Source organism: Sesamum indicum, linkage group LG4 (genome assembly GCF_026168435.1).
Source record: "Sesamum indicum cultivar Baizhima isolate 11 linkage group LG4, ASM2616843v1, whole genome shotgun sequence".
NCBI classification, from domain to species: domain Eukaryota; kingdom Viridiplantae; phylum Streptophyta; class Magnoliopsida; order Lamiales; family Pedaliaceae; genus Sesamum; species Sesamum indicum.
In genome coordinates this window covers 5,741,773-5,769,057 of record NC_142660.1, presented here as the reverse complement: position 1 = coordinate 5,769,057, position 27,285 = coordinate 5,741,773, and the positions used below count along the sequence as shown (strand labels likewise).

General features: G+C 32.8%; 1 protein-coding gene and 2 long non-coding RNA genes across 7 annotated transcripts; 1 reads left to right on the top strand and 2 right to left on the bottom strand.

Annotated features, from left to right (window-relative positions):
- The first annotated feature begins 6,055 nt into the window (after positions 1-6,055).
- Positions 6,056-9,208, top strand: LOC105179813 (coenzyme Q biosynthesis Coq4 family protein / ubiquinone biosynthesis Coq4 family protein). Of its 5 annotated transcripts, XM_011103448.3 has the most exons (4): positions 6,057-6,481; positions 6,728-6,925; positions 7,714-8,249; positions 8,886-9,208. In XM_011103448.3, the coding sequence occupies exons 2-3, from the start codon at positions 6,743-6,745 to the stop codon at positions 8,215-8,217; spliced, it is 687 nt and encodes a 228-aa protein (XP_011101750.1). In that variant the 5' UTR covers positions 6,057-6,481; positions 6,728-6,742; the 3' UTR covers positions 8,218-8,249; positions 8,886-9,208. The 5 variants fall into 5 exon arrangements, with proteins under 5 accessions (XP_011101752.1, XP_011101750.1, XP_020547104.1 ...); XM_011103450.3 differs by lacking the exon at positions 8,886-9,208 and having other exon boundaries at positions 6,056-6,523; positions 6,731-6,925; positions 7,714-8,439; XM_020691445.2 differs by lacking the exon at positions 8,886-9,208 and having other exon boundaries at positions 6,731-6,925; positions 7,714-8,439.
- On the bottom strand, positions 8,731-10,591 carry LOC110011395 (uncharacterized). The gene is made up of 2 exons (XR_002286403.2): positions 9,256-10,591; positions 8,731-8,938 (listed from the first exon to the last, which is right to left on the bottom strand). It is a non-coding gene; the product is annotated as an uncharacterized LOC110011395 (long non-coding RNA).
- A 13,011-nt stretch (positions 10,592-23,602) lies between these two features.
- LOC148788354 (uncharacterized) lies at positions 23,603-25,370 on the bottom strand. Its single transcript, XR_016065360.1, has 3 exons — positions 25,292-25,370; positions 24,728-24,791; positions 23,603-23,840 (listed from the first exon to the last, which is right to left on the bottom strand). It is a non-coding gene; the product is annotated as an uncharacterized LOC148788354 (long non-coding RNA).
- Between the last annotated feature and the right edge of the window lie 1,915 nt (positions 25,371-27,285).

Below are 27,285 nucleotides of genomic sequence, written 5' to 3'. Positions count from 1 at the left end.
TATAACATTTAAGTATAAATTGGCATAATTTTACTTTTTTAATAACTCATTTATTTCTGAGATTGTAACTATTAAAGTATCTTCTTCAATTAATTCAGAAAATGCTTTAAAATTAATCTCTATTTCATTTGAATTCATTTTGAAAGGCTGTTGAGGGGTAAAGACGTTATTTAGGATTTTTTCATTTTCTAAGAAATATTTTCTCTCTAGTACATTTAAATATTGTTTTGAGTATTTGGTTATAAACCAAGGAACAAAGGTAACTTTCTTATTCCATATGAATAACTCCTTATAGAATTGATTTGAAATTTTATTTTATTTTTCAGGTGGGAAATTTTTAAAAAATCATTTTCTAAAGCGTTCCCATCTTTTTTCAGAAAATTCTTCCTTAATTTCTTTTCTAGCTAGGGATCCAGAACTAAAATCGATTATGTTTGAATAATTTTCAAATAAAATTTCATAGTCAATTATATCATGTGTCTTCATTTATCATTTAGTTTAGGATCCTTATATATTCTTTTAACAATATTATTTAGTTGTATTTTTATTTCTTCCACCTTATCATAATTGGAGAAACTAATTAATTGTTTATATTTATAACAATAAATTAAAATTTCAACTATATTTTGGTATATTTATAACATAGTTTATATACATAAGTGAAGCAATATTAAAAGCAAATTGCAAAAACCCTCTCTCAATACTAAAAATACACATTCCTCTATGTTCGTGTGTGTCTTCCCAAACCCACCGTTCTCCCCAAACCCACCAAAGTTCATTTCCCGTTTCTTCTCTGAATCCGAACACACCATTTTCCCCAAATACACCATGTTCATTTCCGCTCTCCTCTCTCTCTCAACCCAAAAAAATAGAGAAGAAAAAGCAAGGAAAGAGGACGAAAGGCATCAGAGAGGGAGTGAAGGGTTAGGATTTTGTACCAATGCTGGAGGGCGATGTGAAAAAGGGGACCAATAAGTGCTTATATTTGGGTTTATTGCTCCGATTGAGGAAGCGGACATATCTTCCTTCACCAATTAGCTATAAAATTAAGGATTTTCGCAGCCTCGTTGAAGGAGAGATGTGGGGTTCGTTGTGGAGGATGGTCGACTCTAGGCGGCGAAAGTGATGAGTCCTCATGGTGCCCCTATGCTCCCTCGGTAGAAGCAGCAATGGAGGTGGGTACGACACAAAAATTCAAGAAAACCCGCTAGAAAAAACCCTCAAAATCATTGTTCTCTTCTGACCCTCAGTCGAAGCAGCAATGGAGGTGGGTACAACACAAAAATTCAAGAAAACCCGCTAGAAAAACCCTCAAAATCATTGTTCTCTTATGACCATTTTATGCGAGCCCCCCATCAAACCCCCATCCAAACTCACATGTCTCGATTTTTTATTTTTTTCTCTAGGGTTTGAAAACCCAAATAAGCCAAGGTCAAGAAAAAGGAAAAGAAATTAATTCGATCACTTCTTTGTTTGTATCTATGTAAGCATCTTTTTAGCTTCTTAATTTATTTATATTTATGTAATTATTTTATTTTTATAGTGTTATTCAACTTGCAATATTTTTGGTGGATGTGAACTTTTGTGGATCTGTGGTTGAATGTCATTGGTTGTGAATTTTTTTATTTGAATCGTGTGAATCTTTTAGCATGAGGAATATAATTTTGATCAAAAAGAAGGAAACTAATATTAGTTTTCATGGAATACTGAGAAATTGATAGCTGAATGGGTTGCAGCCATTAAGATAGCAGCAACTACCCTAGAACTCGACAAAGGAAACTTCATAAAACTTGTGGAGTTGAGCTTGAAGGGATCTGTGAAGATCGGATGGGATAATACCCCAAAAGATACCAAAGTCAGCATCCTTGCTGGAGACTCGAAAGGTGCAATCGCAGACCGACTAGGAAGACTTATCATGATACACTTCGTCAGAGATGGTTAATTCGAAGGAATTCGAGCAAACAAAGCTAGAGAATATGCACAAGCTCTCTTCAGCCTTGAACAAAGAAGTATTTAAGCAATAGATGAATATATCTATTGGTTTCTTAAGTATTTCTTCCATAGCGAAGTAGCAATAAAAGTAGGAGCTCCAATGTTCTTTGCAAAGATATGCAGTCTATGGAGGAAAATGTTGATCCAATCATACAAAGTACCTGAAGGACAGCTAGACTCAGTTGTAGGGAGAATGTCTTTCCTTAAAGACAAATTGAAGGATTCATGTTATCAAGCATCTATTCAGAAAAATATGAAGAGGCTGAGAGGTAAGATCAAATGAACCCTCTCTGTTTATGAGTGTGGAGGATCTTTCTTTTTTATATTGATTTGAACATAAATAAATATAAATAATAAAACATGAACGACACCTATAGAATCATCAAGGAAGATTGTACAGAAATCATGTAAAAATCAATATGCCAACGTAATATTTTGACTCTTGATGAAGTTGGAACCAAAATTGTCGGTATAATCACATTCCATTTTTAACTATTACTAAACTATAGTAATATTTTACTAAAATGAACCTGTTAGTATATCAGAAGATTGAATTTTTTGTTCTAATTTAACATCACTAGCCATTGTAACATGCGTGCATATAATAAATAATCTTTCACACTTTAAAATATATTATAAATAATAATAAAATATATAAATCAATATATTTACTAAAAAAAGAAAATAAAACTGATTTATCAGTTAGTTATGCATTTTTTACTTCACAAGAAATTAGGGAGCGGAGTCATTAACCACAATTTGTGAATGGAGATGGTTTTTTTCTTTTTATACTAGTAGTTGTGGCACGCCATTTCTATGTTCATTTAATATCACGCCTTAAAATATTATATATATATATATATATATATAAAACAATACATTAATTAGAAAGTAGAAAGAAAAAAAACTAATTATAAGTTAATGAAAAAGTTGAATAAGTAAGTTATCTTATTAGTCGAATGGCACTTTTGTCTTCTCAAAAAATTGGTGCGGCAATGTTATTAACCGCCATTTGTAGGTGTGGAGGGCCATTTTTTTATACCAGCCTCTGTGGCACGTTGTTCCTGCGTGCATATAATAATTAATATTTCATGCTTTAAAACATATTATAAATAAGAGTAAAATATAAATCTGTACATTACATTAATAAAAAAAAGAAAAAAATTATCAATTAATCTAAATTCTGAAAAGTAGGATAAGTTTAGTTATTTTATCATGAAGGGTATTTTTGGTATCATGAAAAATTGGTGCGATGGTATCATTAACCGCCGTTTGTGAGTGTGGAGTGGCTTTTCTTTTTATATTAGTATAGGTTAGTATTGAAATATAAATATTATAAATAATAGTATAATATATAAACCAATATGTTTCATTAAAAGAAAAAAGAAAAAAACTAATCTATCAGTTAATTATCTTATCAGTTGAACGATATTTTTGACTTTATAAAAAATTAGTGCAACGGTGTCTTTAACAATTATTTGTAAGTTTAGGGGATCTTTCTTTCTTATTTTAGTATAGATAATAACAAGGGATTGATTCTCAATTTATAAATGTGAATCCGACCCAACTAGAGTTGTTGACCCGACGCAAAATCAAATCCAAGTGTTACTTGTACTCGGCCCGAAATTGATCCCATGATCCGAAACTGATCCAAACCTTTTTTAAAAAAAAAGTACTTAGGGAAAATAAAAACTGATTATAACTCTTGTAGAAAACAATCAAACACAGAGCAGTTTGTACCTGCCACTGCCCAGCGTCGTTGTTGTTGCAGCAATATCTGTCGCCAATTGTCTCCAACACCCATTTTGATACAATTTTGGAGGATCTTATTGATGAGGCTAGAATTATTAAAAGAGTAAAAAGGGTATTTCGACTAAAAATATGCCTTTTAAGCCTAAAATCCCACAGAAATTAGGAATCCGCGTGCAAGATATGCGACTAGGATCGTGGAGGCTCATCCGCCATACGATCTGGACACTTGAATAGTGTTGGACCGTGCGATTGGAGGCTGGGAGTCCAGGATTGTGACACATAGCCACACCCCACAGCCGATGTTAATCTTATAAATACATCATGTCTAATTCGTTAAGGGATAACTTATATTCGATCGTTTTAGGAAAACTACTTAAGCCCGTATATATCTATCTCAACACTACCAACTAATTTAGGCGTTAGAAGGTCTGTCCAAGACGAACTCGACTAGCCTAACTCACTTCTCTGATCCTGAGATTCCATCAAAGATCTAGGAGGACGACTTGGTACGATCAAAATCACTAATCAAGGTCATATCTTTCTAAGCCGGATCACTTATTGCATCCGTGACAATTGAGATTGGGTATGTTGATAATATGGCATGTATATTGTAAAAACTAGGGAATTTGTATTTACCGGTCGCTCAATAATCAACTGATTTAATTATTTGGAAAAATTGAGGCAAAATCTCTCTTCTGCTATGTAATTATCAGAAAGAAACATTTAACTGAAGGGGAGAGCTTATAGGTGGAGTCAGCAAATTTTACGCTGTAATTTCTCTTTATTTGATTTTGAACATTATTGATTTCTCTACTTGTAAATGGTAAATTTTGCAATTGATTTTTTTAGTGCATGACTTTGATGCTAAAACTATGTTCTTTTTTTTTTTTTTTCTCCGTTCATTTCATTTTCTGCCGCATGATCACACATGGGACAAATGCAAACAATGATATTGTAAATGTGCAAATTATCCCTATGAAAAAAAAAATAAAAGCAAAATAACTCTTTATATTTTATAAAATGAAGCAATTTACCTTATTAGATAGGAAGGAAAATTACTCTATTTTAAAAAATATCGGGGGATGAATCGTCTATTTTAAAAAATACAAGGAGATAAATTGGTATGTTTTTTTTTTTCATAGTGGACTAATTTCAGAGGGTTTTAAATTGCAAAAAACCCAATAACATATATTGGTTAAAAATATCAATAACAATTGACTACCTTGTGACTTTTCTCTTCTTTATTTTGGTTTGTTTATAGGCAGATGAGTCGAGTTAGCTCGATTTTGAGCTTGACTCGAGCTCAAAAGATTCTAATTATTATTTTATTATATATATAATGAGACCAAAAAATTTAATTAATAATTACGATATTTTAAAATTTGGGCACCCGATTCATACTAAATTTAAATACATACAAGACTGTGTCCACTAGATCATATCAGATTGTATGATTTAAAATCACATGGCTCGATTCAAATATACATCGTCTCAAATGATTACCCTAATGTTTCAAGTACAATATCTCGACATCTGTATATCCAATAAGTCTAAAACTTTACCAAATGTATTTTTCTGTGAGTTTGGTCCTATCTAACGGTTTGATCTGAATTTTGATTACCTGATTAATCCATGTGATTCAACAATATAAGATGATAGTTATATCAATATAATACTAATATTTAAAAATATATAAATTTATTGCAGATTGTGAACATATATTAACCTCAACTATAACTTTTTTTATTTATTTCAATTGCATTATTCTAGATAATAGATACTTTTCTACAATTTTAAATTGTTCAGTATGAATTTTTTTTGATATATTTTATAAATTATATTACTACTAAATTAATTAGTAGTTTATATTTATAACAATAAATTAAAATATCATACTATATTTTGGTATATTTATAACATAGTATGCAAAATCCAATCTATTTTAATACTTATAAATTAATGCCAAAATTTGGTGATTCTCATAAATTAGTTTAAATACAATAATAATACTAATTAATGATGATTGATAATTTTAATTATTTTTATTAATAATTTATTATATATATAATGAGATCAATCGCTATTTTATACTTTGATTTAAGAAATTCGTCTCTTAATTATTATTATTTTTGTATATAATGAGATCAACAACTTTTAAAAAATAACTTATGTTTATTTTTTAATTAATATTAATAATTATAATAATAAATTAAAATATGATACCACTTTTTAAAACTAAAATAATAATATTTTATATATTTGTAATAATATAATTTTATTAAAGAATTATATAAACAAATGATTTTATTAAAAACACCTTCTTCCCCTCTTTCTTCTCCAAATCCACCGACCTTTCTTCTCCCATCATCGCCGCTCTCCTTCTCCCCCAAATTCGAAATCCAGCCTAACCCCAAATCCATCTACCAATCTTTCTCCCCCAATTATCAAATCTCATTCTAACCCCAAATTCACCTACCAGAGCAACGAAGAACGACCACAGGCGGCGGAGAAGAATCAAGCGCGACGAGGGGTGCGAAGTCGCGGAACCAAAAGAGGTGGGTCCATTTGCCGGCGGACTACCACCGTTCGACTCCTCTCTCCACGGCGAACATTTTGAGCCGTCAACCATCTATTTTGGTTACTCGCCGACAAGCGACGTCTTCCTCTTCGAGCGCCTTCTTTTCGACCTCATTTCCTCCGCCATCTGAACGAATCTCAGGCCGTCGTATGCAATAAGGTGGGTGATTGTTATGGTGTCGGCCAAGCACGAACCGAACAGGTTTCCGTTGCATCTCTTAAGTTTGATTTTGCTGCTCTTCGATATTTTTTGCTGTTGTTTTGAATGAAGTTAACTCGAGCTCGAGCTCATTATACATAATTCGAGCTCGAGCCATAGAAATGAAATTCGAGCTCGACTCATTGACAGCCCTAGTTTATACCTTAATTTTCTTTGAGTCTGATGAACTTACTTGTGAAATTACAGCAGATAGTTTTTGGAATGATAGAGGGTGCTCGAGTTCGGCTGAAAGGATGGCAGCGCGCTGCCGTTGCAGTTGGATCAGCTGTCGGAGCATTGTTGGATCCACGAAGAGCTGATTTGATAGCTGCGCTGGGGGAGACAACTGGAAAGCCTGCATTTGAAAGTGTGCTCAAAAGGATGAAGAGGAGTCCAGAAGGAAGGGTAAGCCTTTGATTATTACCTGCATAATGGACCTTTATTATTACAGAGTGGAGATGATTCTTCCTTTACTCCAATACTTAGCATGCTATTGATTATGCTTTGATTTTGCACTATGATCTATGAGGAAAAGAACTTTGTTTCTCGGGTGCTTTTTTCATTTACATTTTTATATTTCGGTCATGACTTGCTGCTTGTGAGGTTTACCAACTGACTTAAATGCAGCAATTAACATATATTTGTGAGTCATTTCATGATGATTGGGTGTTTGCTTTTATTCATCAACTGATTGGACTTTATGGAAATCTAATTCGGAGATGAAAAAGTTTTAGCTAACTGACTTTCTGAATGTGTGTTCTGGCCTTAGAACTAAAGTCAAGCAGCATTAGTGGCATCAAGGATGTTTCTTGAAACATTTGGTTGCAATGTTGCCCATAGTTTCTCTGTTTGGAGCAATAGTTGGCTATGTGGAAGATAACACTAGGCAATTTTGTATACAATTTTACAATGCCAGCTTGCAGGATCTTGATTGTTAGTTATCTACAGCATACTATCTGAGCAAGCATGGGCATGGTTGCTGAATGTCATAATAGGTTGAAAGATGCTTTTAGATATCGTGTGGAGATGGGGTTAATCTAAAAGCAAGCACTTATTTCTGAACATCCATGTAAGAGCACATGGAAATTTAGAGAATTAATTGAAATTTTAGGTGCCTTAGTGTATTGTTTCCTTCATACATCTTTTTCGTAATCGCAGTTGATGGAATTAACCTCCTATTTTCTCCATTGCAGGCTGTACTATTGGAGCGTCCTCGTGTTATATCTGCTAATGTTGGCCATGCATGGGACCTTCCACCTAACACATTTGGTGCTGCATATGCAAAGTTTATGGGATCCAGGAATTTCTCCCCAGATGATAGACCACCAGTCAGGTTCATGGAAACAGAAGAAGTAGCCTATGTTGCAACCCGTGCTCGTGAGGTGCATGACTTCTGGCACACTCTCTTTGGGCTACCTACCAATTTAATTGGCGAATCAGCATTGAAGGTTATAGAATTTGAGCAAATGCTGCTCCCAATGTGCGCCCTATCTGTTGTGGGTGGTACTGCTAGATTCAGTGAAAAGCAGAGGAAACTATTCTACCAACATTACTTCCCTTGGGCTCTTCGGGCAGGTATGAGATGCACTGATCTAATGTGTGTGTATTATGAGCGCCATTTTGAGGATGACTTGGAAGATGTTCGTCGAAGATGGGGAATCATCCCTGCTCCTCCCCCGCAACAAACTGCCACCTGAGATTGATAATGCGTTGGTTGCACTCCATCCTGGTATGTCCTTGCTTTTCAGTTGAAATTAAAATAAAACAAAAACTTTTCTTGTATAAAGATAGTACATTTATGTTGAGAAGATTGCTTCTAGCTTAGTAGCAGAAAGCTCGTCTATATGTAAGTCCTTTTATCCATTCTACTGGTAATTTTACAACATAATATTCAGTGAATTGACATTTTGCCCTACTCAGATTGTTGTCCTCCGTCTTTTTGTTTGGAATACTCTTTAGTGCTTCGTTTCCAACTCGATTAGTTAACCTTTGCCCTTACACAAGCCTTAACTTGAAAAGCTTTCAGTGGTTGGGTGGTTTGTGCAGGCACAGAAGTGGTATTACTGCATAACTACGCCATCTTCAAGCATAAAACTTAGAAAAGCATAAGATACAACGGAGAACATTACTTTGTTGTTTTAAAAATGAATTGATCCTTTTGATTGATGTTTTTGCATCCAAAAGTTTGTCATATCTTCAGACAGCAACCCTTGCATTTGAGAATACATATATTAAGTCTTTGACGACCATAAACACAACGGTAAAAGCATTTGACGACCATATCATTTGAGGTTTTACATCAACTCACAAAAAACACTTCATCATCAGTTCCCCAGATGTCTTAATTGCTATCACCACCAAACAGGTAAACCAAAGAACCTCCTCCGGGGCGGCATGGACCTTTATTGATGGTTGGTCCTGGGACACATCACTTATTTTTAGTCAAGTGCAACATGAAGCATTTCACACAGGGAAGTCAGGGGAATTGCTGGAAACTGACATGACCACCTAAACCTTACAACGGTGTATGCAAAATTGTCAATGTACACCGTGGGCATGACAGGGCAGATAATTGTGGTTTCTTCAACTTTTTACACACTCTTATTCTCACATAGTTCAAATATCTATTCTTTACCATTGGTTAATTCACAACTGCAAGCGTAATACATGTTCATGGAGATTAATTTATACGTTCTTGCTAACGCACAGAAACAGTTGTTTGATTGGAAATGTACCGTGATGAAATTGCAAGTACTTTGACCAACTCTGGATGTTGCTTGCTGTGCTACTATGAATGCCTGCAGCAACCTGCTTGCTAACATCTACTGGCTGAGGAGTGCCATTAGGCTTTGCTGAAGGTTCTTTCCTTACGGTCGACTTACACGTCCAAGTTTTCAAACAAGAAACCAATCAGAGCAAAGCCTTTGGAACCAAACCAAATATCAGCAGCAGTTGATCGACACTAACATCTTTATTTTTTGATAAAAGCTCCTGCCGGTCAGCATACTTTTACAGGAAGGAGAACACAATCAAGTTTATACTGAAAAAATATAGCACAAACAGTTTCTATTCAAGTGAACTATATCCCTCCTACAATTCAAGGAAATTCTAACCAGCACCTAACTTGGTCGAACTTAAACCAATCTTCTAGCAAGTGCAATATACTTGTAGCGTGATACGTGTATAGTTCAGAAAAAATGATCAATCACAGAGTAAGTGTGATACACATACTTTGAAATTAGTTTGGTTCAACAAACCTGATCCGGACAAAGATTTTCCCTAAATCCAAACTGAATGTTCAACTAAAAGCATGAATATCCTGAAAATGTGAATGTTTAACTTGAGAATCACTACAATAGCCTGCATGCGGTAAGATCCCAATCATTCAATAGAAAGCTTAATTTCAATGAAATCCAATTTCTATTCCATGCATCAATTCTTGATATTCTACCGAATTGCAAATGCTAAATAAAAAGCAGCTGAAAATCCACAAACATCCAGAACTCAGCAAGACGAATTCTTTATCATCTCAACTCAGTAAATTAACCAAAAATTGAAACCGCAAAATGAAAATTGAACAATCAGTTCAAATAATAAAGCACATCCCATCAACATAAACTACATGATCATAAGCAAAAAAGAAAAAAGAGTCTACTCTAAAACCATTACATCATCATCACAGCCCACAAATGAAATCAGCAATTGACTTCCCTTAAGCAAAAATTCAGACAGTATATTTACGCAGACAGGTACATAATAGATAAGCGTGTTTGTGTGTGTGTGTGTGTTTGTGTGTGTGTGTGTGTGCGCGCGCGCGCGAGAGAGAGAGAGAGAGAGAGAGATGTGGTGGATTGAAGAATTTCTTGAGATGGAGTGATGATGGTCGGCGGTGAGCGATGAAGTCGGAGTGGGACGAGCATGTTTTGACTGGCGATAGAGGTTTCCTGTCTGGACACAGAGGCCGTACCAAGTACAGATACGTACAGATTTCCTCTCACGTTTTATATGTGCATTAGAGTAATTATTTAACTTGTAGACCCCTCAAGAAATGTGAAATATAAAAAAAAAAAAAAAACCCAGAAAAGAATTTCTAACTTTTTCGGAGAAATTTCATTTTTTGTTCTCATTTTAGCGTTAGTATACTCTTCGTCTCATTAATTAAATAAATTTTTTATTGATGATCCTATAATGTATAAAAAAAAAAATTCTTAATCATTTCATCAAATTTCATTAATATTTTGACAGAAAATGCTATGTGCTATGCATGTCGTTGTTAGTGAAATATTTTTATAACTTATGAAATTATTAAGAAAAATTTTGCAATTCATGCGACAAAAAATGTATTAAATAGTCATAAATTATAGAATGAAAAATACAATTTCTTCAACTTTTGCCAATCCCACCAATGAAAAATGAAATGAGACAAACTTACTTGAGACCCCACTAATTCTTATAGTTTGGAATGATAGTTTTTTGTCAATTAACATATCACTAAATTCAGTTTTTCTATTATTTTTTTTCAAAACCAAGCCACTTATGTTTATAAAATAATTATAAAGTATTACACCAAAACTTCGAGGAAAACAATAGAATTTTTTAGTATTTTTAAACTTTCTCATCAGAAAAAAAATCCAAACCCAGTAGTATATACACATCATATTGAGCACCCACTACTCGCTACATCTAATTATAAGTAATTCTCTTTCAATCCATAAAATAAATTATAATTTATCAATATAATATATATACACCACAAAGGTAATAGATACCTCCGAAAGTTTATATTCACCCTCACTAGATGTTCTCATATACATAACCTTAAGGAAAATCATACCACAATTTAAAACACAAATCCCGAAAAAAAATCAGAACATTTAACAATCCAACAATCAAAAACTTTGATTTCAGATTTCACGGCTGACCCACCTAATAAAGACGACGGCACCACTCAAAGTCCAATGTGGCTAATCAGTGTGACCTATCTCCTGAAAAGTACGTGGTAAGTAATGAGCTGCCTACTCAATAAGTATAGCCGATCAATCTATATATATACACAGGCAATAATTCATGTACAAGCAGTCACATCGACTAACAATCATTAGTTATATAGCAATATCATATATAAGCAGTAATACATACTCACAACTGTAAATCAATCCACGACATAATATCTGACGTTATCGTTTATTGGCTAAGGGCCCTACTTACTCTAATTGGAGTACATCATTCCATGGTTTCGTCGGTCATCATCATATCATATACAACACAGGATACCCGTTGTGTGATATCTCCACACTCTTTTACTTCAGCTGTTTAGCAATATCAGCACAAGACATTACAACAAATATGGTACCCCCACACCACCCCAGTGTGTAGCTAACAGCACAGGATATTCCCCGCTGCCCGGAATACCCCGGTACCCTACGCGCCATGGTACCTAGCTTAATTCATATATTTTTCATATCACATCATCAATCACATTTTCATAAACCATTGACTGTGTTCCCAACTAGGTAAGCATCATCTTTTATTTCAATTCACGATTATCATTCCATTCTTTATAATAATCACTTCCTCAATAATAGCTCTCAGTTTGATTTCATACGACAATCAGTTATACGATCACGTAATCATACCACCCTCATGTCCAACCATTACAAACACATATGACACATAATAACAATTCCACCGATATTAGTGTAATCTAACAAATAATCCACAACTAATTATATAAGCAATCAATATACGAAAGTCACGTATAACAATATAAAGCCTAGTCCACAATTGCATCCAAGAAACCAATATATATAATATATACAATACTACACATATAGATATATATATATAAATCCAATTAGCTATACTTACCTTGTATCCCAAAATGCTTCGATTTCACGAGGGACTGCTCAACCCTCTACTTTGTCGTCACGTCCTATAATAGAATATTATACGTATAATCAATATATTTAGAATATTATAAACTCTAAATAAAATATTATATAATATTCGTACATTTTCTATCAATCTTTTAATATTCTATTTATATTAAGGTCCAAACCCCTATTCCACTTTCTTTGAAATAACTATATTTTCTAAGCTTCTCAAACATATATTTGATTTACCAAATAATTCATAAGAATTCATTTAATCAAACCCCTTATATATTTATAACTATCGTTTTTAATAACATCCGTAAATTATATTACCACTAAAACCTCATTTTTCCTCTTTAATAACTTAATATTTCTTAAATATAATTTTCAAAATATTTCTATGAATTTTCTACCTATTTATCATTGCTATATAATTTAATTAAGCAACAATACATAGAATTACATATTTGGTTAATCATTCCGATGAAATTGTGTAAATTGGCTATAATAATAATTAAGTCTAGCAAATCTAATAATTTAATTAACCAACTATATCATTTTTATATCAAATGTGATATTTAATTCGAAACTAATTTAAATAGCCAAAATCATAAAATACTCCGGTTAAATAGTACATCGCTCAATATAAACAACATTTAGTAAATAGAGTAATTAAATAATATAACTATACTAATTAATATGAATTAAAATACAAATTTACGTAACTCTGTTTTTTCAGTTTTTCTGTGACAGGGAGGAGTGCAACTTTTTTCTTAATTGTGTTTTATGCGTGTAATGTATTATGTGTGTGTACAACAAGAAAAAGAAAGAGGAGGGTGAGGCGGTGGGCTGGTGGGCCCCTCCCTCTAATGCATATATATATGTATATAATATTATATTACTACTAATATATATATATATATATATATGTAATATTATATTACTACTAACATATATATATATTATTACTTATAAATATATTATTATTATTTTATTTATTTAATTATTTTTTCTCAAATACCCATTACGTCCTTTCTAATTTTTTCAATTAATATAATTTGCTTTCAAATATTATAACGAACTCTAATTTATTCCATTTAAGTTTTACTATATACCAAATCTAATCTATAATTCATTTACTAATTAAATTTAAATTTCTAATGATTATCAATTAGTCTCCAATTACGTGAAAAATTCTACGGATGTCACACATATTATAATTAGGTCGAGGTCCCCTGACACCTAGAGCTGATTTGAATGGTGACTTGGTAGTGATTCGAAATATAGGTTTGGTGAGTGTCTCGAATTGGATCAGTGTTGGTTGGTCTGCACACATTAATCGTTAGGCTAGTTGAGGTGGCCCTCAACTATAACTTTTCAAAACTTAAGTCTGTAAGGGTTCGAGATATAAGAATATCACAATATGATCTCGAGTAATAAACACATACATGTCAAATAAACCCTCCAAATATTTATATGTATTGATATGTCAGAATCCGTACAGGCAATGTGTCAACAGAGGCAACCGTCGGATAAATACCAAATTAATGGTTATACATGCAGGTCAGGCGGGCTAGGCTACCTCCGACCCAGCTAAAAGCACGTGGACGGTGAAGTATTTGGATAGTTTTCTTATTTTTTTGAGGGCATTTTTGTCCAATTGCAAGTTTATTGTATTCCCCTATCATAATATTTTGAAATTTATTTTTGAAATGATGTTTATTTAGTCAAGCATATGCTTAGCATATGCCATATTTAAAACTCAAATAAAGTAGGCCGTAATTTAATTTAATGTACACATAATGTCCATCTCATAGCATCTACAATAAATTAATTATTATTATGGGCGGTAACAAGTCGAGTCGAAATCAACGCATTATTGTTCAAATTTATTTGAATTATTATTGAGTTTGACTTAATTAATAATCAAATCAAGTAAGAACGAGATTTTTTAAATAGGGCGCGGGGCAAGCTCGAACACTTTGATGTTTTTCAAACATTATTATTATTAATTTTGAGAATCGAATCGAGTTTAAGTCGAACTTAAAAAATTATCAAACAAAAAAATTAATTTTAAATTTGATTTGTTAAATTAACAAATCAAGCTCAAATTGAATATTGAGTAATTTAATTATTTTTTCAACCATAATTGTTAAAGAGCCTTTGAACAAATAATAGAATAAAAATAAGGATAAATTACAATGAGCTTCTTACAGTTTGACATAATTACAAATACAATCTCATTCTTTAAAAAATTACTCTTTTGATATTTGATGAAATTATGTAATCTTTAACAGTACAAGAAAATGGAAGACTAGTGACGAAAAACACCAAGTGACAATTTTAATATTGTCACTAATTATATATATTTAGTGACAAGACTGTTTATTTTATCACAGTAAGAAATTTCATGATTTTATTAATCATTATTATTTTATAAAAATTATTATTAACATGAATTTAATGATAAAAAAATATGCACAAAGTTGTCACTAAATACAGTTAGTGACTCATGTATAGCGACAATCTAGTAATAACAACTAATAGTTGTCACTATAGATGTGTCACTAATTGTATTCAGTGACAACTTTATACATATTTTTTGTCACTAATAATTATATAGTGACAAGATAAAAATCATTGTCACTTAATATATATTATTGATGGTAACTTTAAAATTATCACTTGATAGTTTGTCACTAATATCATATTTTCTTGCAGTGTATATGGGGGTCTGAAATTGTCAACTTTGCCTATACTCTATTTTTCTAAAAAAAAATAAAAATTCATAAAAAAATTGGATGAGGTGGATGAAAAAATTTTAAAAACTGTAAAAAAAAATTATTCATTTTAGTCCATACAAAATTTCATAAAATAAGTTGAATTATAATTCATAATATACATGGGCACTTTGGTTAGTTCACCATAAAAATTGATGAAAACTTAATAGAGACGAACAGATTGGGCTAACTATTAGATAACCGTTAAAATTATGAAGATATTAGTAATTTTTAAATAACGAGAAGTATTTATAATTATATCGAAATTTTAAGAAAATTATTTGTAATTTACCTTAAAAAATAATTGATGCATGTGAGACTTTATGTCCCTTAGCTAAATTTTTTGGTGCCGAACTTCCCACCAACTTGGAACTGACTTTTGTTGGGAAAAAAAAATAATTAAAAAATAAAGAACAAGATGTGCAACATATGGGGAAAAAAATATTTGCACCAGTAATTTATGTTACATTCTATATGTGTACAATTGCTATAAATATCATTTAAAATGAAATACTTACAAAATTTTATTATCTAAAAATTTAAAATAAAATATAAAATAATAAGTTAATATTAAATTTATTAAAAAATTATAACAAAAAAAGATGAATAAAAATTAAAAAAAGAAAAGAAAAAACTATTGGAGGGAGTTAGATGAAAAATTAAATGTAGGGAGTTAGATGAAAAATTAAAAACAATAAAATTAAATGTAAAAAATATATAAAAAAAGGGAGAGACGTCATCAATGAGGTGTTCTTCCTTAATATATAATATAAATAATGTTAGTAGGACATAATTCACAAAATCACGAGGAATATGCAAAAAGCGATGCTTAGAACTTAATGATATCTTAGTTTAGTGGTTGAGGTCTCGTTAATAAATTTGAGGTCTGAAGTTTGAATTATATCAAATATGTGGATGTTTATCTTACTTTATGTAAGTATTTATAGCATTAGTTATTGTAATCTATTTATAGTCATACTAATACATTGATTAAATCAGTAGTTATTATAATTTGTTGTTTATTATTTAATATATTAATGTATTGACTGAATCGACGTAATGACCAAAAAAGAAGAATAAAAAGAAGAACTTAATGATTCCTACTATGACTTCTTCACCTATAATCTTGTTTTAATCAATTATATAAATTATATAATTTAATTTTTGTGTTTTTTTAAGAGTTAAATGCAATTTATCCCATGTGATATGTGAAATGAGCAAATAAACCCTTGAGAAAAAAAATTAGCAAATCCGCCCCCGTATTTTGAAAAATGAAGCAAATTGCGCCCTATCAATGGTTTAGATAGGGGGTAATTTGCTTCATTTTTTAAAATACAAAGGATAATTTGATATTTTATTTTTTATAAGATTTTTTTGCACGTTTTTCATATCACGGGGGGATAAATTGTAATTTATTTCATTTTTTTAAAGAGGGAGAACAAACGTGATTTTCGTAAGAATTTATATTTGACTAGAAGTCATTCCATTTAGGGTTGAAAAATAAACCAAACTATTCAAAATCGATCGAGTATATCTCATTTGAATTCAAATTTCAAACTTACCAAGCCAAACTTGAACAAAATATTTTGTTCAATAAATTTTTATGCGTGATCAATTAGTACAAAAATAATAAAATATACTAAAAAATATCAAATTATTTGAATTTGAGTTATGTATAATTTAATTAAAACTCATTTCAGCTCAATTATATTTATAATCAAGCACAAATTTTTAAGTTCAATATTAATTTAAATAAAAATAAACAATGATATGTTTGACTCAATTCAAATCATTTACAGCGGTAATTCCATTGTCAACTTACCTCATCAATATGCATTTACTATAGTGTTATGGGCATTAATAAATTCTCGAAACTAAGCATAGTGGGAAATTTTATGTTATTCATGTGAATTGCATCCAAATGAATTGTGAATCGTTGGATTAATGTATTATGATGATATCATTTGTGATTGATATGAGTACAAACTCAATTGGGTAGCATCGCTAAGCCTAAAATTGGTACTAAAAAAAGGGATAATTACACACCTCCCCCTAGAGATTTGGTGTAATTACACGTAGATTTTCTATAATTTAAAAAATTATATTTAGTGCCCCTGACGTTTGCCGTCTAACAAATAGGTCAGTCCGTTAGTGAAAATTAACTGAATTTGCTGATATTAATAAAAAAAATTAAATAAAAATTTATATTTTTTTTTGGTAAATATAATTTTCATTAAGTAAAAAGTACAACAATACAACAGTGATCAACGGTTGGTTTCTCCATCAACAGGCTAAGGGATACGCCATAGTCTATATAAAGCATATGAACTAATCGAGTGCGATAAGTTTTTACTAAGGATCCTCTGTCTAACATCTTCAACAATGAGGATGGCAAGAATAGATGGCGGTCGCTGAGTCTGCTCGAACCGTCTCAAGTTCCATTCTCTCCAAACATGATATGCGCATGCAGCAATGAGCGTACGATAAGCCATGTAGACAATGTGTTTCACTCTTTATTTTCGCGCAGCCCAATCAACCTCCTGTGGCCAGTCTCGGTTAGGCCAGGCGAATCGAACAACCCTTCGAACAACTGTGAGGCACCGTCGAGCATATCAGCATCGAAAATATAAATGAATATGTGTCTCTGTCGCGCCCTCATCACATAGAACACAGTCATCGAGGTGTGATAACCATGGTCTAACAATCGTGGATAGCTTCTCCATAATAGCGAGCCAAAGGATGAAAGTATGCCAGAAATCTTTAGGGAACCCGAAATTAGTGAAGCCCAGCCTACCTTGGGCCCCTGCGGCTCCAATAATCGATAAAGTGCTTGGGCTGTAGGTCATCCCGCCTCAAATCGCCATATGATGCGATCATCCCCCCATGGATCTGAGGCAATGCCTGTGCAATCTCCAAGCACTCAATGTCCGTGATGAGGGGCCAATTCTCGAAACTAAGCATAGATGGGAAATTTTATGTTATTCATGTGAATTGCATCCAAATGAATTGTAAATCGTTGGATTAATATATGATGGATGATATCATTTGGGATTGATATGAGTACAAACTCAATTAGGTAGCATCGCTAAGCCCAAAATTGGTATTAAAAAAAGGGATAATTACGCTCCTTCCCCTCGAGATTTGATGTAATTACACGTAAATTTCCTGTGATTTGAAAAATTATATTTAGTACCACTGACATTTGCCGTCTAACAAATAGGTTACTCCGTTAGTGAAAATTAACTGATTTTTTTTAATTAAACTACCCGGGAGTGGGGGGAGCTTTTCGGAGTCCCTGATCCTTCTTTATTAAGATTAGAATACGAGCAAATTTACAACGGGGAGTACTGACTCCCTATTATTTCTAAAAAGCTGTAAAAAAAGGAGTACTAGTCCCTTACAAATATTCACCAAAGAGCATAAACGATGAGTACTACTCCCTTACAATAAATCACAAAAGCATAAACCATGAGTACTACTCCCTTACAAAAGTGAAACGAGCTAAGATGGGAGTCAAAGTTGGAGACGATAATTCAATGTGTCAGAAAGTTTCTGCCACTACACTCAAATCATCAGTTCCAACAAGCCCTACAAATCAAGCTATACAAGCAATCCAACAGTTGCCACTAAAGTAGTACACCATTAACAAGTGAGGGAGAGCTAACTATACATTTGTCACATGAACCTCAGCTTTCTCAACAAATCACGGTAAACAAGTCAAAAGATGAGCATCAAAACAATAACTATATATGCACAAAATTGGGGCACAGCCCAAGCATGCTAACAAGACAAAAAACAGGTAAGAGTGTTCCAAAGAATACAACCAAGAAATATGAGCATAATATATCCGCCATGAAGCCTGCAGTATCAGGCATGAAATATAGACAGAAATTTGCAACAAACATCAACATATAATCAGCTACAACAGATAGAAATTTGCAGCCATAGGCAGACAGCAATGCAGTACCACAAGTAGTAGAATAAGCTATAACAGATAGAAATTCACAATCGTAAGCAGACAACAATGTAGTAACAGGAACTAAGGTAATCGATATCAAGAGAAGTACTCAGGGGGGATCAACTACAGTTTTGAAGCGAACGTGAGGGAGACCGCAATAATCAAGGTTGATAATACCTTTTGCTTTACCTGTGAGATGCCTTGGAGAGGATGCTAAGTTGTTGAGATGTACATGCCTAATTAACCAGAAAATCCGCCACTTGATTACCTTCTCTAAAAATGTGAGAGATGTTATACTCTATTTGCCTCAGGAGATTCTGGATCCTTTGAAGGACAATATGATGGTTCCATGTCCCTTGTTGTGGTGTGGAGATGAGCTTGATAATCACCATTGTGTTAGTTTCAATTCAAATATTATGAAATCCCTTTTTGATGCATAGTTTCAGTCCTCTATGTATAGCTCGAAGTTCAGCCTGGGTGTTAGAACTCATGCCCAGAGGTTCTTGAAAGGCAAAGATGACTTGACCGAGATGATCTTTGAGGATGCCGCCTGCGCCGAAAATGCCTGGGTTACCTTTAGAGGCTCCATCTGTGTTCAGTTTGTACCACCCTTCTTGAGGTTTCCTCAACTAGACAATAGTAGCTTTCTGTTGCTTAGTCTTCGGTTGGAGGGGGATATTGAGAGTCTTAACAGCGAAAAAATCCCCTTGCACGTGCACAGGTTCTAATAACCCACTTCTATAGAGGTTATGCAAATACACCAGTGTTTTGTGAATAATGGTGTTGACCTTAAATGCGACCCCCCTGTGCTTAGCATCATTTCGGAGCTTCCATATGTTCCAGAGAATCAAGATTGGGATAATATCTCTTATGTGTGGTTTACTGAAGATTCTATTTTTCCAGGACTGGATGAGAATGGTGATGTTATTTGTTTGGGGGATATTAATTTGGAATTTGGCTGCGAAATAGCCCCAAGCTTCCAAAGACTTATTATTATGTAAGAAAAGATGTGGTATGGTTTCTTCTGCTTCGTATCAGTAGCATTTGGAGGCCATTGTGATCCCCTTCTGCTTAAGCCTCTCATCAACAGGTACCCAGTTATGGATCAACCTCCAGACGAACATTGAAATGTTGGAGATAATCAATTTAGACCAGAGAGTACGGTAGAAGACCTAAGGAGGTTGATGGCTTCTAATTTCATTCCAAGTTGATTTAGTTGTAAACGCTCCATTTTTGAAAACTTTCCAATGTAGAAAGTCAGTTTTTGTAGCACCCCCTTCGCTACAAGGGCTATATCTACCCTAAACGTCATACTTATAGTAATCCCTGTATACATACATATACATTTGCACATAATCATCTAATCAATTTGCATACGTAATCCCAACACATCATAGTAGGTATTATCAACCCACAACATTATATATATATACATATCACCCACCACAAGGTGATTCGTCACAAGTAATCCGTACGCTTATATTCTCTCTGTACAAACAAAATGTGGTTTGTACTCTAACTGACAAAGAGGAGAAAACTGCATACTGGCCCGACCTGCCTGAGTATAGCGCGTGGACCTATTCTTCAACAGTCAGACACCTCAAAGCCTATTCCTGAAAGAAAATGTCAGCAGGGGAATGAGTCTGGCACTCAGTAAGTAAATAACTAGCCCTATCTATATATGTATATCAAACACAGCCCAAATGAGATAAGTAGGCAACATGTATGGAATACAATCAATTAAATTTCAACATAATCAGTTGTAGTACATCACATAGCTATCTCACAATAAAATAATCAATTAAACCTTCATTTTCCTAGTTTGCTTACCAGAAGGTGATATCGTATTTTTCCCGTCAACCCAATCTCACTGTCATATAAATTTAAGTGAATCCCCTTGACAGCCAGCTCATCAATCTCATTTCGCATCATAGCTCTTTCAATTCGCATCATAGCTCTTTTATTTCGCATCGTAGCTCTTTTCATTTCATTTATTTCTCATATCGCATCAAAGCTCTTTTCATTTTATTTATTTCTCATATCGCATCAAAGCTCTTTTCATTTCATTTCGCCTTATAGGCTTTTCAACACGTCAAGGGGTATTCACGCCACAATATATATTCAATTTCCACCACTCCCCCATTTTCACATATCACCATTCTTGTAAGCAACTAGTAACGTAAAACAGTATATCCATATATTCTCATTTAGACATCCACAACACATCAAACAACAAACATAATATTTTAACGTATTTTTCTCATTCCACGTACACAATACCATCAATCAAATCAAATCATCCATCACTCATATACTTTCAAATAAATCCATATCAGCATGAACCACAAATTCAGATAACAGTAAAATCACAATTAAAGATACATATATAGATAATACTAATTATTTACTTACCTCAACCTCACAATGTTTCTTTCTACTCAATCGCTAATTGTCAGTTCTTTCACCTCACCCCCGTATCCTATAATGAGTTATACCACATACAATTAATATATCGAGAATATTATAATTTCTTTTAAATATAAGATTGAATATCATTTGTACAATTTTCAATAATTCTTTATATTTCATTTCTATCGAATATAAATCTTCTTTTTTTTCTCTTTATTAACATACCATTTATTAAATATAATTTTCAGAATATTTCTATGAATTTTCTATCAATTTCTCGCTATTATACTCTTTAATTGAACAATAATACATATAATTGCATATTTGGTTAACAATTTCGATGGAATTATATAAATTAGCTATAGTAATATTCAAATATAACGAATTTAATAATCTAATTAACCAACGATATCATTTTTATATCCAATTTGATATTTAATTTGACATTATTTTAATAGCCAAACTTGTAAAATATTCTGATTAAATAGTACATCACTTAGTATAAACAACATTTAATAAACGAACTAATCAAATAATATAATTATATAAATTAATAGAAATTAAAATAAAAACTTACCTCCCGCCGCGGATTGTCGAACAGAGAAGGAAAATTGCAAATTTTATAAATGTGAGATTGTGTAATTTGGTTCATATATATATATATATATATATATATAAATATATATATATATATATGTAGGGGGTGGGCCGGTGGGTGAGGGCCCACCCCCAAACCTTTTCCTTCCTTTCTTTTTTTTTCTTTTTGGCTTATATATATATATATATATATATATGTTACTTACGCATATATATTATTATTATTATTATTATTATTATTATTATTATTATTATTTATTTAATTAAACTTTTCTCAAAATATCATTTACGTCCTTCCTAATTTTCTTAATTAATAAAAATTGTCCCAAAATATTATAATGAACTCCAATTTAATTCATTCAAGTGTTATTATATTCCAATTATGACCCATAATTTAGTGGCTAATTAACTAAATTTCACGAAAATTTACCAATTAATCCTACAATTATGTATTATAATATTTGGGGCGTCACAGTTTTGCTATCAGTAATAGGAACTTCCATGACCAATTCGATGATGTGTTGTGGCACGGCTTGTTGGAATTTGTTGACATCACACTCATGGTTGTTCCAGAATCAGTTAACGGGTACATGAAGATTGCAGTGAGTGCCCAAGATATTCGCTAGTGTGTCTTCCGGTAGCCACCAGTCATGCCAGAAAGAGATAGTCCCAGCCCCCAGGCTTCAGAAGATATTGGTTTGAGCTTCTGTTTAGATCTTACTGAGTCTTTTCCAGATACTCGAGTCAGTCATGAAGATTTTGGAAAGCGTGGGAAAATATCCTCCACAGGATTTACTTGTGGAGAATTTAGACCATAGAGAATTGTTGAGCCTCAATCTCCACCACAGTTTATAAGAGAATGTTGCGATCATCTCTCGAAGGTTCCTCCGTTGTGCTACCCCAGAAATATTTTGCGAAAATTTATTTGAGTTTCTGTATGATTCCCACCGGAGGGTTCAGTACTTGGAGGAGGTAGATTGGCATAGAAGAGAGCACAGTTTTGACAAGTTGAACTCTACCCCCATAAGAGAGGTGGCAGTGTTCCCATCCCGCAATCTTGACCCTGACTTTATCAATCAGATTTTTATAAAGAATTTTCTTTGTGTTTCCCTTATAAAGAGGAACACCAAGGTAAGTAATGGGAAGTACCTTCCTTGAGAATCCAGTGATATGTTTGATTTGATGTGCCACCAGGTTAGTTTTTTTTTCGGGAATGAAGGCACTTTTAGCATGATTGATTTTCTGCCCGGAGGATTCCTCGAAGTTTCGCAAGAATTGCATAAGCTTGATCAAACTATCTTCCTCGCAATTTGTGAACAGGATAACTGTAGCACCCCCTACTCGCTACATTTAATTATTACTATTTCATCCTTTCTTTGATCAGAACTTATTCTATAAGTAATTCTCTTTCAACTCGTAAAATAAATTCTAATTTATTAATATAATATATATATATATATATATATACCACAAAAGATAATAGATACCTTTGAAAGTTTATATTCACCCTCACTAGATGTTCTCATGTACACAACCTCAAGAAAAATCATACCACAACTTAAAACACAAATTCCGATAAAAGACCAGAATATTTAACAACCCAACAATCAAAAACTCTGGCTTCATAAGTCACGGCTGACCCACCTAATAAAGGCGACGGCACCGCTCAAAGTCCAATGTGGCTAATCAGTGTGACCTATCTCCTGAAAAGTACGTGGCAAGGAATGAGCTGCCTACTCAATAAGTATAACCAATCAGTTTATATATATACACAGGCAACAATTCACGTACATGCAGTCACATTGACTAACAATCATTAGTCATATAGCAACATCAAATATAAGCAGTAATACATACCACAACTATAAATCAATCCATGACACAATATTCGACATTATCTTTTATTAGTTAAGGGCCCCACTTACTCTAATTGGTATACATCAGTCAATGGTTTCGCCGGTCATCATCATATCATATACAGCACAGGATACCCGTTGTGTGATACCCCCACACTCTTTTACTTCAGCTGTGTAGCAATATCAGCACAGGACATCACAACAAACATGGTACCCCCACACCACCCCAGTGTGTAGCTAACAGCACAGGATATTCCCCGCTGTCCAGAATACCCCGGCACCCTACGCGCCATGGTACCTAGCTTAATTCGTATATTTTTCATATCAATTATCAATCACATCATCTTCAATCACATTTTCATAAACCATTGACTGTGTTCCCAACTAGGTAAGCATCATCTTTTATCTCAATTCACGATCATCATTCTGTTCTTTATAATAATTACTCCCAATCTGATTTCATACAACAATCAATTATACAATCATCACATAATCATATCTCGCATGTCCTTACATTACAATCACATAACACATAGTAACAATTTCATCAATGTTAGGCAATCTAGCAAATAACCCACAACTAATTATATAAGCAATCAATATACGAAACCCACGTATATAAATATAAAACCAAGTTGACGATCAAATATAAGAAATCAATATATATAATATGCAATACTAAGCATATCACTATATATATATATATATAAAAAAAAAAATCCAATTATACTTACCTTAAATCCCAAAATGCTTCGATTTCCCGAGGGATTGCTCAACCCTCTATTTTGTCGTCACGTCCTATAATAAAATATTATACGTATAATCAATATATTTAATTTACCAAATAATTCATAAGAATTCACTTAATCAAACCCCTTATATATTTATAACTATCATTTTTAATAACATTCTTAAATTATATTACCACTGAAAACCTCATTTTTCCTCTTTAATAACATAATATTTCTTAAATATAACTTTTCAAAATATTTCTATGAATTTTCTATTAATTTATCGTTGCTATACAATTTAATTAAGCAATAATAAATCATTCTGATGGAATTGTGTAAATTAGTTATAATAATAATTAAATCTAATAAATCTAATATTTTAATTACCCAACTATATCATTTTTATATCAAATGTGATATTTAATTCGACACTAATTTAAATAGCCAAAATCATAAAATTCTTCGATTAAATAGTACATCGCGCAATATAAAAAACATTTAATAAATGGAGTAATTAAATAATATAATTATACTAATTAATATAAATTAAAATAGAAATTTGCGTACCTCTGTTTTTTTTAGTTTTTTTTCTGCGACAGGAGAGTGCAATTTTTTTCTTAACTGTGTTTTGTGCGTGTAATGTATTATGTGTGTGTATTGTATGTGTGTGTACAACAAGAAAAAGAAAGAGGAGGGTGAGGCGGTGGGCTGGTGGGCCCCTCTCTAATCCATACATATATGTATATAATATTATATTACTACTAATATATATACATATATATATTTATATTACTACTAACATATATATTATTTCTTATAAATATATTATTTACATATATATAATATTATTATTATTTTATTTATTTAATTAAACTTTTCTCAAATACCCATTACATCCTTCCTAAATTTCTTAATTAATATAATTTGCTTTCAAATATTATAACAAACTCCAATTTAATCCGTACAAGTTTTATTATATCCCAAATTCAATCTATAATTTATTTACTAATTAAATTTAAATTTCTAATAATTACTAATTAGTCTTCCAATTACGTACAAAATTCTACGAACGTCACAATAACATCAGTGGCGTATGAGAGATGTGATATCTTAACCTCGCAGTTAGTATGATAGAACATACCCGGGTTCTCATTAAAGAGGAGATCGAGGCCTCTTGAGAATGCTTCTGCTGCTAGAATAAAGAGAACTGGGGAGAGTAGATCACCTTGTCTTAAACCCTGGGATGATTTAAAGAATCCTGTTGTTTCTCTATTAACAAGAACAGTAAACCAACAGTTTTGGATAGTATGCTTGATGAGTGTGAAGAATCTTTGCGGGAAACCCATCTTTTGCAAGACGGTAAGGAGGAAATTCCAGTTGACTCTATCATATGCTTTAGACATGTCAAGTTTGATAACCAGATTGCCTTTGTTATATCTAAGGTCAAGATGGTGAATCATCTCTTGAGCCATTAAAATATTGTCACCAATAAGTCTTCCCGGAACGAAGTCGCTTTGTGAAGGTGTAATAAGGTCCGGGAGTGTGTGGTAAAGCTTGTTGTAAATCAGCTTAGACATAATTTTATTGGTGACATTACACAAGGAGATGGGTCTGAAGTCATTCCAGGTTTGAGGAGAATCGACTTTAGGGATGAGCACGATTGTTGTGGCTGTGAAACTCCTTGGCATTGGGGTGCCATAAAAGAAGTCCTTGACCACCTCGTTAATATCTGTTGCAATAAAACCCCAACATACTTGATAGAATGTTGATGAAAAACCATCCGGACCTGCTACACTATCCTTCTCAATACTGAAAACTACATCTCTAATCTCCTCATCTGTTTGTAGACTACCGTTCCTGTGAATACATTCTTCTGATACTTGGGGGAATTGAAATGGGAATTTTGGGGCATTGTTGCTAGCCGGATTGTAAGAGAGAAGATTTTTAAAATATGTAGTAGCAGATTCTCTTATTCGGGCCGGTAGTAACTTCTTGGTTCTCTTCCACGATTCTGTGCATTGTGGACTTTATCCTTTTTTTTCTTCACTAATGAGTGGAAGTATTTTGTGTTCCTTTCCCCTGCCTCGAGCCACTTATAGTTGCTCTTTTACTTCCAGTATCCAAATTCAATTGTGAGTGCGTGAACGAGAACCGTGTTACTTCTCTTGAGGTCGATAAGGTTGGCTTCAGAGGGATCTCTATCAAATCTTTTTTCCGCTTCAGTGGCGTAATGTTTCGCCTCTTTGACTGTTGTGAAAACGTTTCCAAAGGTATCTTTGTTCCATTGTTCGAATAGTTCCTTAATTCTGTAAATTTTCTGTTGTAGCTTGTACATCCCATATCCTTCTATAGGGAGGCACCAAGATTGCTTGACTGTGTCTAGGAAGGTATGGTGTTTCAGCCACATATTCTGAAATTTGAAGGAAGAAGGTTTTTTGTCCTCTATTTTAGCAGCAGTGATGAGGAGTTGGTGATGATCTGAGAACCTTTTGGGGAGATGTGAGACTCCAGTGCTATTGAAGATTTCAGTCCACTCCTTGGAATAGAAAATCCTATCCAAT

Bases quoted from the DNA above. Each gene is read 5' to 3' on its own strand.
- LOC105179813 (XM_011103448.3), top strand. From the start codon at position 6,743: ATGATAGAGGGTGCTCGAGTTCGGCTGAAAGGATGGCAGCGCGCTGCC. The intron at 6,926-7,713 runs GTAAGCCTTTGA...TCTCCATTGCAG, and splicing joins AGAGGAGTCCAGAAGGAAGG to GCTGTACTATTGGAGCGTCC.